The sequence below is a fragment of the Nerophis ophidion genome, linkage group LG04 (genome assembly GCF_033978795.1).
Source record: "Nerophis ophidion isolate RoL-2023_Sa linkage group LG04, RoL_Noph_v1.0, whole genome shotgun sequence".
NCBI classification, from domain to species: Eukaryota; Metazoa; Chordata; class Actinopteri; order Syngnathiformes; family Syngnathidae; genus Nerophis; species Nerophis ophidion.
This window is the reverse complement of record NC_084614.1, coordinates 29,982,037-29,994,561: the sequence shown is the minus strand read 5'-3', so window position 1 is coordinate 29,994,561 and position 12,525 is coordinate 29,982,037. Positions and strand designations below refer to the sequence as shown.

General features: G+C 43.0%; 1 protein-coding gene across 3 annotated transcripts in view; it reads left to right on the top strand.

Moving 5' to 3' along the window:
• Positions 1 to 12,525, top strand: part of LOC133551271 (roundabout homolog 2-like) — a 190,250-nt gene that overhangs the window by 164,341 nt on the left and 13,384 nt on the right. For 2 of the 3 annotated variants that reach the window (XM_061897820.1, XM_061897819.1), the window contains exons 20-23: positions 3,658 to 3,785; positions 4,332 to 4,604; positions 5,278 to 5,440; positions 7,877 to 8,140. In XM_061897820.1, the coding sequence (XP_061753804.1) occupies positions 3,658 to 3,785; positions 4,332 to 4,604; positions 5,278 to 5,440; positions 7,877 to 8,140 (828 nt within the window). Of the gene's footprint in view, positions 1 to 3,657; positions 3,786 to 4,331; positions 4,614 to 5,277; positions 5,441 to 7,876; positions 8,141 to 12,525 lie in introns of all 3 variants that reach the window. The other variant, XM_061897818.1, reaches the window with a different exon arrangement.

The window sequence follows — 12,525 nt, the reverse complement described above, 5'->3', positions numbered from 1 at the left end:
ACTGGTCCATTTAAGTTGAAGAACAATTTCCTGGACTCCAAAGACTCAAAGTTTATGCCATAGGTGGTAAAAGTGGTGCATACAGAGCCAGCTCCTAGCATAAACACTCTTGTTTATAACCAAAACTTGTATGCTCTGATCATGTTTGAGTGAATGTAGATGTGCACAGTTTATATGTTCAATAACTAGTGGCATTGTGGAGGGTTTGATACAATTAGCAGGGCAGCACGGTGAAACAGGGATTAGTGCATGTGCCTCACAACACGAAGGTCCTGGGTTCAATCTTGGGGCTTGGGGTATTTATGTGGGGAGTTTGTACGTTCTTCCCATGACTGCATGGTTCCTTCCGGGTACTCCGGCTTCCTCCCGCATCCAAAGACATGCACCTGGGGATAGGTTGATTGGCAACACTAAATTGGCCCTAGTGTGTGAATGTGAGTGTGAATGTTGTCTGTCTATTTGTGTTGGCTCTGAGATGAGGTGGCGACTTGTACCCTGCTTACCGCCCGAATGCAGCTGAGATAGCCTTCAGCACACCTCACGAAAATTTTACTCATCATCCACAATCCCTTTGTGAGACACGAACACACACACGTCTTCCTCTTTTTTTTTCTGTGCGATTTAAATCGTAAGAAACTGCTAGCAAGAGGTATGTCCATGGGTGTTCTTATTAATCCAGGTCATTGTATTGTCAGGGCATTCCATCCAAGAAATTGGACTGATTGGTTTGTCTTCGAAGACTTTTTGCCAAGTGGGCTTCGTCAGTTCATTTTCCTAGATTTAGATTGGTCAATTCTAGTCTGAGATTTAGATTGGTCAGTTCTAGTCTTTGACTTAGGTTGGTCAGAAATAGTCTAGCAGGTGCAGCTGGTGCCAAAACCCAATGCTTAGAAGAGGAAATTCCACTTAACCAACTGTTGTTGGCATTTACAGAAGGTTTGTTCTTTTGCATTTCAACAGTTGTTTTTTTTTCACTACAGTAGGGCAGAACCACCCTTGCTCAGGCATGCCCTCCATGTGTTGGAAATAGAAATACTTGGGATTTTGGCACCAGCTGTCAGGCTAAATCGGACAATTCTACATCTATAAGCATGAACTGATAAAGCCTACTTGGATGACAGGCGTAACATCTTCTAAGACAAACCAAACTGCTTGCAAGAGGTGGCTAACAATACAGGTAATGGGGGTTTACATTGCATATTTTGCCTCTAAAAATCATTTATCAATCTCCAATAACATTGCACAGGCACATTCATAGTAATATGTAACATCTACAGTAATTTTCTTATTTTAAACATTACTGGCACTTCTTCTCTGGGTGCTTTGATTTCACAGAAGGCATAGCAACTTACACATTAACAATTACCACTATTCATTGCAGACTTTGTAAGAGCTAATGACAACTACTTTGGGACAAATGATGATTCAAAATGTTATTGTCTTTGAGCCTCGATATAAGGAGGATGAACAACACATTTAGAAACTGGGTACTAAGCAGATCAAATTCTAGTGGGACACTAAGCCATCATGTGGCACTATTACTATGTGCTTAAAAAATACAAATTACAAACATAATTTACAAAAAAAAAATCACTTACAATGTATGCTGTCACTAGGATGGTTGTATCTTTCATATGAATTCAGCATAATCTGTAATCCTGATTTAAAAAAAAAAAAAAAAAGGACGGGTGAAACAAGCATTTGTCTGCATCTTCCTAGAGCGATGTCTTCAGGTCAAAGTTGAATTTCAACATCGACCACCTTCTAGGCTTATGGCCAAAACTTTCTACTGGACAAGTGTAAAGCATGACTTCTAATCTAGCATTAATTTTTTCAAATTTAAAGACAATCAGCAGCTCAGTCGCAAGCTTACATCTCGCTTGTGGCTGGAGAAATAGTGTGAGTGTCTCTGTCGGCCACCTGATATGTTTCTATGCCAGAAAAGTACTTCCTCTGTGTTAGCTCTCACAATAACAATGTCGGAATAGCTTGTTTAATATGCAGCTCAAGACATGTAAATGGCAGTTTTTAAATGATTTTGTAGACAGCTTTTTAGGCAGAATAGATTATTCCCCCTATTACCTGCATAGTTAGTCACCTCTTGCTATAAGTTCTTTACTATTTAGAATGCACAGAAAAGAGCAAAATGTGTCTTCTTGTCTCACATAAAAACAGTGAATGATGGGCAATTTTTTTAAAGTGCAGTTTCCCTAAAAGACGATTTATCGGTTTGTTATGAAGGGTGGAAAAAAAGAGAACATTTGAGATGAAGAATAGTATTAATACAATTCTACTCTTTATTATGCAGTATATATGTGTATTTTTTAATGGTTGCTGAAGGTGTCATTTTGCTGGGCCACAAACATAAACAAAAGACCCTAGGCCCAATAGGATTGATACCTTAAAATATACATTCTTTGTTTCTTTAGCAATTGGAGAGAAGCATGCCAAGGCACAAAACTCCATTTGCTTATCATGTATTGGGAAGTCATCCAGTACTCCAGTGTGTCACTAATGGCGTGTACTTGTTGTGTAATCTGATGCGTTCAATGGTGAAGACAATTTTCAGGCTTTGCATGTAAAACGTGTTAATGACATTGAAAGGGTCCTAATCTTAATCTTCATCTTAATTAGAATTAGCTGCTAGCTAAAAAAAAAAAAAAAAGTATTTTATGCCACTAAAAGTAGGGAAATCTGTCTTGCAAAAAGAAAAAGAAGATAAAATAGCTCTGCTAATTTGTATTAATTTATATATTTTTCCAAGTAGGCAATCAGATAAAACCAGAGGCATGGCAGATGTTGCAAATGATGGACTAAAATAAACACCACAATGGATTAACACACACACACACACACGTGTTGTTACCTTGGAATTAGCATGTGCTTCTTGGTAGATGTATGCAAATGTATGTATGTGCTTGTGTATTTTACAATGGAAATTATTGATGTAATTGTTTGAACACCTTCGAGCCATCACCAAGTCAGCTGTAAACAATTCCCCTGGTGCTTGGCGAGTCAGGCCCAGTGGAAAATTCCCTGCGTGTGCTCGCGCATTAAGCAAACATGCGAACAGGCTGCGTGAGGCATGCAAATGTTTTGCCATCTCAGCTGATACAACATGTATTTATTTTTTCTTCTTCCTGATTTGCTGCTCACAACTTTCCGACTCTGAAATCAACGCTCGTGTGCATTACTGTTGTATTTCATGGCGGAACAAAAAAAACGAACACTGCCTTTCTGAAAGGATCTAATGGGCTTTTGCTGTCTCTGTTGCCATGGAGACAATGCAGCCATGTAGCGGAGCTGCCAGAGGCGGTCCATGAGTCTCAATTTAAAATGTAAATTTCTGTTTTGCTAAGGCTCTAAAGTGGATTTAGTATGTATTCAGAGCTGCCTGGTTTCTTCAGGGAGTTTCGGCGTGTGGAGTTAGAGAGGGAGGCAGAAATTTGATATGTAGACTTGCCATATTACATCTCCCTTTTCTCACTCGTCTTTGCTTTAGGCTTACCCACTGGAGAAAATTCATGCAGAATAAGTTTTCACAGCTATTTGTTTTTTAAAGCAGCAGGGAAAAAAATAATATAATTAAAATGCATGCTGATTTTTACTGAATAAAATGCTTCTAATCTTCCCACTGTGTCCATGTCCTTCCCTCAGTCGTCCAGGGTTGTTGAAAGCGGGTGACCCTGGTCTACCCTGGCTGGCGGACTCGTGGCCCTCCACCAGCCTCCCAGCAAACGGAGTATTGGGAAGTCCGAAGGGCAGCGGTAACTTTGGCCGAGGAGGTAAACACAAACATAGCAGGCTGATGGGATTTACAGTTTTAGCATTGCCTGGTCCGACAGTTTTGATGCTCATCCTCCGGTATGCAGAGTGACAGGGGACTGACATTAAAACAAACACGCAGAGAAATTAAAAGTGCCTTTGAGGGCTGGACTTGGCTAACGTGATTTGACAAGGCTGATATTTTGGATTAAATTTGTGCTATTTAGCATCAACTGTGTGGGCCCCGTTTTTAACCCATACGCCGCTATTGTTTAAAAAATGCGGTGATATTGATAAATGTGTAAGTGTTTGCGTGCATGTATATATCAAGCTCAGGAGAGGTCCGGTCATCATCGTGTGAACACTCCACGGGGCTTCCACAGCATGTTGAATGTTAATTATGGCTCCAGATAATCACGTTCATTCAGATCAAGTCTATTTGAGAGATTTTTTTAACGAATGCACAGAACAAGAGCAGCAGGGATCACTAATGACCTTAAAGATTGTTAAATTCATGTCATCTAATCCCCGGGTGATCCGTGTACCCCCTCACTTCTTTGTCGCAGATGTATTACCATCCGCAGCTGTGGAGAAGACAGGCACCATGCTGTCAGATGGTGCCATCTACAGCAGTATTGACTTCATGGGGAAGGCAGGCTATAGCAGCCCCGTGCAGGACAGCCAGCCCACCCCTTACGCCACCACCCAGATACTCCAGTCCAACAGCTTCCACGAGCTTGCTGTAGACAGGCCAGATCCCCGCTGGAAGGCGTCTCTGCAGGCCCAGCAGGAAATAGCCAACCTGGGCTACTCGCTTACTGATAGACGCCCTGCCACCGGTACAAAATGTGTGTTTGAGGATGTTGCACATGCAAATATGAAAATGCCCAGGAACAAAACATAGCGTGACAGTTTTTTAGCAGTCTTTTTTCCTGCAAGGGAGTTGGCAAACTAAACCACAGAAAGTGCAAAACACAAAAGAGCGAATTTATTTACATATTCACTGAAAATGAAGCCTTAGGATAATGCTCTTAATTACTCTTCGGTCTTCATCAGAGTTCTACCCTGGGAGCTTATCTAGCCCAGAAATGTCACATAATCATGACGCATTTCTTAGGGTTAACTTGATTAGCACTGGCGGAAAATCCATCGGCGTTATGATTTATGCAGTATAAATTGTTAGTACGTATCAGAGAGGCATTTCTGCATGTGTGTGCTGTTGTACTATTGAGCCAAATGTCACGACTAACCCGAGAAAAACTAGAAGAAGCTCAACAAAAATGTTTTGCCTCGGGTTTTGATTCCAATTTGAGAAATATAACATTTTGAAGTCATGATATACCATCAGCACACAAAAAGAGAAGTGATGAATGAGAAACAGGTTGGCAAAAATATCGAGGCAGTTGTGCATTGTGTGTGTATGAAAGGTTTTAACCAGTATTTGTATGCACAGGGATTTGTTAGCCTGGCACCCAAAAGACCAAACTTCCATCTCATGTTACCCTCCCTCAGGTGCGAAAGCTGGGAAGAAAAAGAAGGTGAAGGGTGGAAACAAGACCTCTAAATCAAATGGGACATGTTGGGCTAACATGCCCTTGCCTCCACCGCCCATGCATCCTCTGCCTGGTACTGAGGTTGACCTTGACCGCTACCCTCAGGAAAGCCACGGAGGAGGGTAAGATACGTTCATATCTCATCAGTCTCCTCGCACACAAACATAAAAACACACAAGCTCATTGCAACAGAGGTCATGCAGCACACCCTGCACCTGTGTTCTTTCTATGTGTCTGTGCTTGAGTTTTTGTTGGACATTCGATATACATCCAATACTATAAAAAGTGCAATGATTCTCAATAACTACAAGCACAGACTTTGTCACTGAAAAGTGTTTTGTCTGTGTTAGGCTGTGCAATGTCCTGTATGAGCTGTTATTATAACAAGGTATGTTAATATTTGAGATTAAATGTGATTGAATCTACAGTGAACTTTGCACTTAGAGGGACCCTTACAGGTGCCGTTTGCTACCTTTATGTTGACGGCTGGAGGGCGATAACTTTTCAAAGTGTTGTACCCCACCCTCTTTCGGCATTTAGCATATATCAATGTAAAACTATGCCCGTACCCAAAACAGCTTTGTCTGTGGTCAGCTAATGATAGAAATTGTGCAAATTTTAGCTACTAATCTCAACAACATGAATGCAAATTGTTAGTTGCTTCTCTTGAACTTAGTTTTTAAACCACTAATGGGCGTCTCCTTTAAATTGAAGGACATAAGCCAACAAAAAAATAATTATAGTGGTACCGTACCTTGGTTTGGATACGTCTCCATCCATCCATCCATTTTCTACCGCTTATTCCCTTTTGGGGTCGCGGGGGGCGCTGGCGCCTATCTCGATTTGGATAATATTCGGTTTTATGCGGTAATTTTCACCAAAAGTATGTGGACTTTATCAAACACTAATTCTGTTTTAGTACAATTACTTGGTGTTATAGTCTCTGTGCTTTTTTTTTTTTGAGTATGGCTGCAAAATAAGTCACTGTGGAGCCAAATAGTTTCCAGTTCCAGCGCTTTGATAAAGAAAGTGAGAAATACTATTAAACTTTCAAAAAAACATAGAGAAAAGGCATTTTGCTCTCCTCTTCACTCGACAGCATTGGCATCTCAGCCAACAAGAGTCTTCAATAAAGATAAACGTGATGTCAAATGTTCATTTGTCCATTTAATTTGTAATTCATATATATTTGGCAATGTTTTTGGAGTGTAAAACTAGAGTTGTTTTCTATGAATATTGTTTTTTGTGTTTCTGCAACAAATTAATTGGATGTACATTGTTTCTTATTGTAAACACAATTTTGGTTTCAATACGATTAGGTTTTAGGTCAGCTGCTGCATTGAATAAGCTTGTGGCCAGTCTAAAGACAAAAAGGCTCTAGATTGAATGGCTGTTTTCCACTTGGTGTAATGTTTGACTTGTCTCCATTCAACCTAGTGCAATGTTATTTTTGAATGTTGAAAAGACTAACATATATTAAGGTTGGGGGAAACTTGGTTGCAACACAGAACACTGCTAATGCTTAACCTATCTTTACTATAACAATGTATAGGGTTAGTATAGTCCCACCCCCTTTATCTGCTTTCTTTTGTGATCCAAGCATTCATTACATTTATGTATTGTTTGATTTGAAGTGATTGTAATGTTGGTAAAAGAGATAATTATTATTATTCATTATCAATAGTGTTTGTTTTATTGATATTTGTATTGCGCTGTTTGTAGTGCAATAATATTCATTGTTACCTTTGTGTTATTACTAATTTTTTGTAGTTAGTTAGTTATTACTATTCCTCCAAACCTGAAATCATGTCGCTGGACGCAGTACTGTCCTCGGCAATAAACATGGCGTACAATGTGATCCTGTATTTTGATTTGCTCTTAAAATATACATATATTTAAAATATTTGTTGTACAATACATTGTGTATCCATCCATCCATTTTCTACCGCTTATTCCCTTTTTTTGGGGTCGCGGGGGGCGCTGGCGCCTATCTCAGCTACAATCGGGCGGAAGGCGGGGTACACCCTGGACAAGTCGCCACCTCATTGTGTAAATTAAGAAAAGTTACAGTGCTACCTGCACATTTTTCATTTATTAAGAATAATGCAAGAATGTCCAGTCAATGATCATGGGTAGTTAAAAAAAAAAAAAAAAGAATAAATTAAACCCTCCCAATTTTCGAGGGATGTTCATGCATTTGTTTTTATTTCCGGGTATCTTTTCATACCAGTAATATTCCAACATGTTTAACTTCTATGACAAAAAAAATCTTTCAGTAATGCAAGCAACGTCATGACTTGGTAAACATTGGCTATTGTGTGGCCTGTAAAAGACAGGCTTTCAAAATAAAAGCATAATGGAAATACTGTGAATATGTCTCATATTTTCGAATACAAATGTTAACAGGTATGGAGCAAACTACATCCAAAATACTAACTTTGTTATTAGTTTACCATTATGTGGACGGTGAGTGTATGTTGCTGTTGCGTTATATTCTAAATATCCACACGACTATCAAAAATAAATGGAATGAATATCAAAATTTGTGCACATTTCAGATATGATAACAACAGTTGGGCCCCGCCTCTCTCGCTCCCGTCCTACCGCCACCAGAGTTTGGATGATGATGGAGAAGAGGAGAAAGGTCCCACTCCTCCTTTGAGAGGAAGAACATCCTCACCAGCATCGGCAGGAGCTACTTACAACCAACCGTCATCATCCTCTCTCAGCTCTGCCCACCATGAGGAAATGCAGTCTATTTTGCAAGCCCACTTGGATGAGCTTACTCGGGCTTACCAGTATGAAGTAGCCAAACAAGCCTGGTAATGATTTGTCCTATAATCAAAAAACATGTAATTATATCTTCACAGGAGACAATACTATGAAAAGGTAATTTTGATATGTCTGAGAGTAGTCAATGTACAGCTGAGAACTCAATACACAGCCATTATTGTCGAAATACAAGAAACACCAGGGAGTACACCTCACAGTGAACATGTTGAAATTTTTCCCGACTAGTGTTATAAGGATACTAATATGTCGGTACCGGTACTAAAATTATAATGTTACTTTTCGGTACTTTTTTAAATAAAGGGGACCACAAAAAATTGCATTATTGGCATTATTTTAACAACAAAATTTAGGGTACATTAAACATATGTTTCTTATTGCAGTTAAGTCCTTAAATAAAATAGTGAACATACTAGACATCTTGTCTTTTAGTAGTAATTAAACAAACAAAGGCTCCTAATTTAGCTGCTCACCTATGCAGTAACATATTGTATCATTTATCATTCTATTATTTTGTAAACATTATTAAGGACAAGTGGTAGAAAATGAATTATTAATCTACTTGTTCATTTGCTGTTAAAATCTGCTTACTTTCTCTTTTAACATGTTCTATTTACACTCCTGTTAAAATGTAATAATCACTTATTCTTCTGTTGTTTGATACTTTACATTATTTTTGGATGATACCACAAATATAGGTATCAATCCAATACCAAGTAGTTACTGGATCATACATTGGTCATTTTCAAAGTCCTAATGTGTCCAGTGACATATTTCCTGAGTTTATAGACAAAATATACATTCAAAAGAAACGAAAGAAGATGTTGTGACGCCAAAAAATATCGACGTATTCATAGTAGTATGGACTACATACGTGCCTGTACTTAGTATCTTTACAGTGGATGTTAGGTGTAGATCCACCAATGGTGTTTGTTTACATTTTTATGCCAGTGAGCTACGGTGTGTAGTGAAGCATGTTTAGCTATTCCTTTTCCTGCAGGGATGATGCTTGTAGGAAACGTACTGTAATGCCCGCGGTGGAGGAGTCACACAGATGAGGATGCGCTGTTCAATGGCTTTACTAACAAGCGGTAACTTGATAGTAGTTCCAAAATAATGCACACACATACACAAGCTGCTGTCAACTGACACTCACACACAATCACACTTCCCGCCAACTCACCCACGCATGCGTGTTTCCAAAAACCCTTAAAGACACAGTACACTAATACAAATATCACAGATATTACACTGCCTTCCCCTTTATAAATCCCCTCACCCCGAGGGGTTAACAAGAAAATCCCTGAACCTTGGAGGTCTACGCCTCTGTTTCTGTGGCCGGCCCTGTTCTAACTCAGGTCCATCAACACTCTATCGGCTGAACGGGGACAACAATAGTGGAATATGGGGAACCTTGATCCACTAACTGTCCAGTGCCATCTGGCGAGCCAGGTGCCGCCTCAAACTGAGGAACTTCTATACTCCTGTAGGGTGCCAAACAGTCTCTATGCGGAACAACCTTTCGGACCTTGGGGGATACTGCAACTCTATACACTACTTCTCGCACCATCAACTTGGGGCAACGTCCTTTTTTTCTTTTGGGCGTGTACACTCAGACCAGTTCGCCAGGCCTAAAGTCCCGGCCCTTGCTCCGCACGTCATGGTTCCTCTTTTGCCTTAAACCAGCCTTCTCCAAATGGTCTCGCGCAAAGGAATGTGGTGCTTCCATCCGATCTTGCAACTTCCGAGCATATTCCAGTCCCGGTTGATCCTCGGGGCTGTCTGGTGGTCTCCCAAACGCCCACTCAGCAGGTGTCCGGATCTCCCCACCCAACATCAGCAGGGCAGGGGTGCAGCTTGTGGAACTTTGGTATGCCATCAGCACAAGTGGAATATGACGGTCCCAGTCATGCTGATGGTTGGCGGTGAGGATGTCCAGCTGCTGCTGCATGGTGCAGTTAAACCGCTCCACTAGTCCATCACTTTGCGGATGCAAAGGTGTTGTGCATGTCTTTTGCATGTCCAGTCTTTCACACAGGGCAGCAAAAACTCTGGATTAAAAATTCCTGCCCTGGTCGCTGTGGAGGATATCTGCAGTTCCTAAGCGATTGAACATGCCATGGTCTCCGCTTCTTGGTCCGGCAGTGCGTACACCTCCGGCCACTTGGTAAAATAATCCATTGCGTAAAGCACATACTTGATTCCTTTTTCTGTTACGGGAAAAGGGCCCATAATGTCCACAGCTACCCTCTCCATTGGTGCGCCAACCCCCTGCTGCTGAAGTGGTGCATGTGACTAGTCCTGGGGTCCTTTGTAGGCTGCGCACTCATCACAGCGCCGAAGGAAGTCCTCCACATCCCGCCGGTGCTGACCCTAGTAGAACCCTTGGCGCAACCGACCGAGCCTTTTTAAGCTGCCAAAATGCCCTGAGCCCATGCCCCTATGACACGCCTTCAGCACTGAGTCCCTCAGAGTCAGCACCACCACCTGTTATGTCTCCAGCCCGGTGGCCGGCTCCTTCCATGCACGCTGTAGTACGCCGTCCCTGATGCGCAGCACAGCAAATTTACTCCACAGGCCCTTGGTGCCGACTGACAGTCCCAACACGCCTTCTCAGGGTGGTCTCCTGCCACTCTGGACCCATTGCCGCACTGGCCGCCCATTCTACAGCGTCCACAGTCTCCAAGGTGCAGCATGAAGGCCCGTCAGCGGTCTCATCTCCGCGCAGCTTCTTCTCTCTGACATCTCTCCGGTCACAGTAGCTACAGCCATCAATAGCACACGGCCACCAAGAGAGAGCGTCTGCATTGGCGTGCTGCGCCCCAGCCCGATGACACACACTAAAGTGGAAAGACCGCAGCTCCTCCAGCCATTGTGCTAACTGACCCTGTGGTTCCCGAAACGACATTAGCCATTGTAGTGCTGAATGGTCTGTTCTGATGGTGAAGGACATTCCACATAAGTAGTACTTTGAAATGGCGTACAGCTAACACAACAGCCAGAAGTTCACGTCTGGTCACACAGTACAGCCGCTCACTCTTGTTGAAGGTGCGGCTGAAGTAAGCCACCACCCGCTCACCTTCTGAGCCCACTTGGCACAGCACTGCGCCCATACCAACATTACTGGCGTCTGTATCCAGCACAAAAGGCATACCTGGGTCTGGAGTGGGGAGGACAGGAGCATTCATGAGGGCCTTCTTGAGACCAGAAAATGCCTCCTGACAGTCCGGCGTCCACAAGAACATCTGATTGTTCTGAAGAAGGTTAAACAACGGTGCGCCACTGCAGGAAAATCCCTTCACAAACCGCCGATAATATGAGGCAAGTCCCAAGAAGCTTTTTAGCTTCTTCTGGTCCTTCGGAATTGGCCAGTCTCTTAAAGCGCTGATCTTCTCCTGCAGCGTGCTGATGCCCCTCCCGTCCACCTTGTGGCCCAGAAACTCCACCTCACGCCGCATTAAATGGCACTTCTCTGGGTGTAGTTTCAGTCTAGCTGCCGCAATCCTTTCCAGCACCAGCCTCAAGGAATCAAGGGCTGACTGAAAGGACCGTCCATGGACGAGGACATCGTCCAAATAGACCAAGCACTCTTGCCTGGGGATGTTAGCAAGCACTGTGTCCATCAGTCGCTCAAATGTCCCTGGTGCGTTACAGAGCCCAAAGCTCATGACCTTGATTTGCCAGTGGCCCCTATTGGTGCAGAACGTTGTCTTCTGTTGTGACTCAGGGACGAGTGGGACCTGCCAGTATCCACTGCGCAGGTCGAGCGACGAGAACCACGAGGACCCTGACACCAGGTCCAACGTCTCATCTTTTCACAAGATTGGGTAACAATCCTTTTTTGTCACCTTATTCAGCGGCCCGTAGTCCACACAGAAGCGCGGCCTTGTGCTGTTCTTCCTGGGAACCATGACCACGCCAAATGCCCATGGACTGTCAGAGGGTTCTATTATCCCCGCCTCTAGCATGGCGTGGACCTCCCTATCAGCCGCCTTCTGCCTGATAATGGGGAGGCAACGGGGGCGCACCTTGACTGGCCACGCATCCCCAGTGTCGATGTGGTGTTCGACCTAATGGGTGAGACCCACCTCATTTTCATTGAGGGCGAAAATGTCCTTAAAGTCCCACAGTACGTGCCACAGTCGCTCGCGCTGCTCCCCTTTTAGACCGACAGTTCTTTTCCAAGATGGAGCGGACTGCTACTGTCCGGTCCTTCCTTTACTGTTGTTGGTTTAGCGCTGCTGTTAGGGATGGCCTGGATGACATTGCCTCCCACTTTGGGCTTGATTCTTCGGAGCGAGCAGACTCTGCCCCCATTACCGTTGGCTGTTGCGTGGTGGATGATGTCTTCTTGGCTGCGAGCTCCCTGATTACCTCCTCTCTCTCTATGGAGGGCCTGACAGCCTCTTCCCAGGTT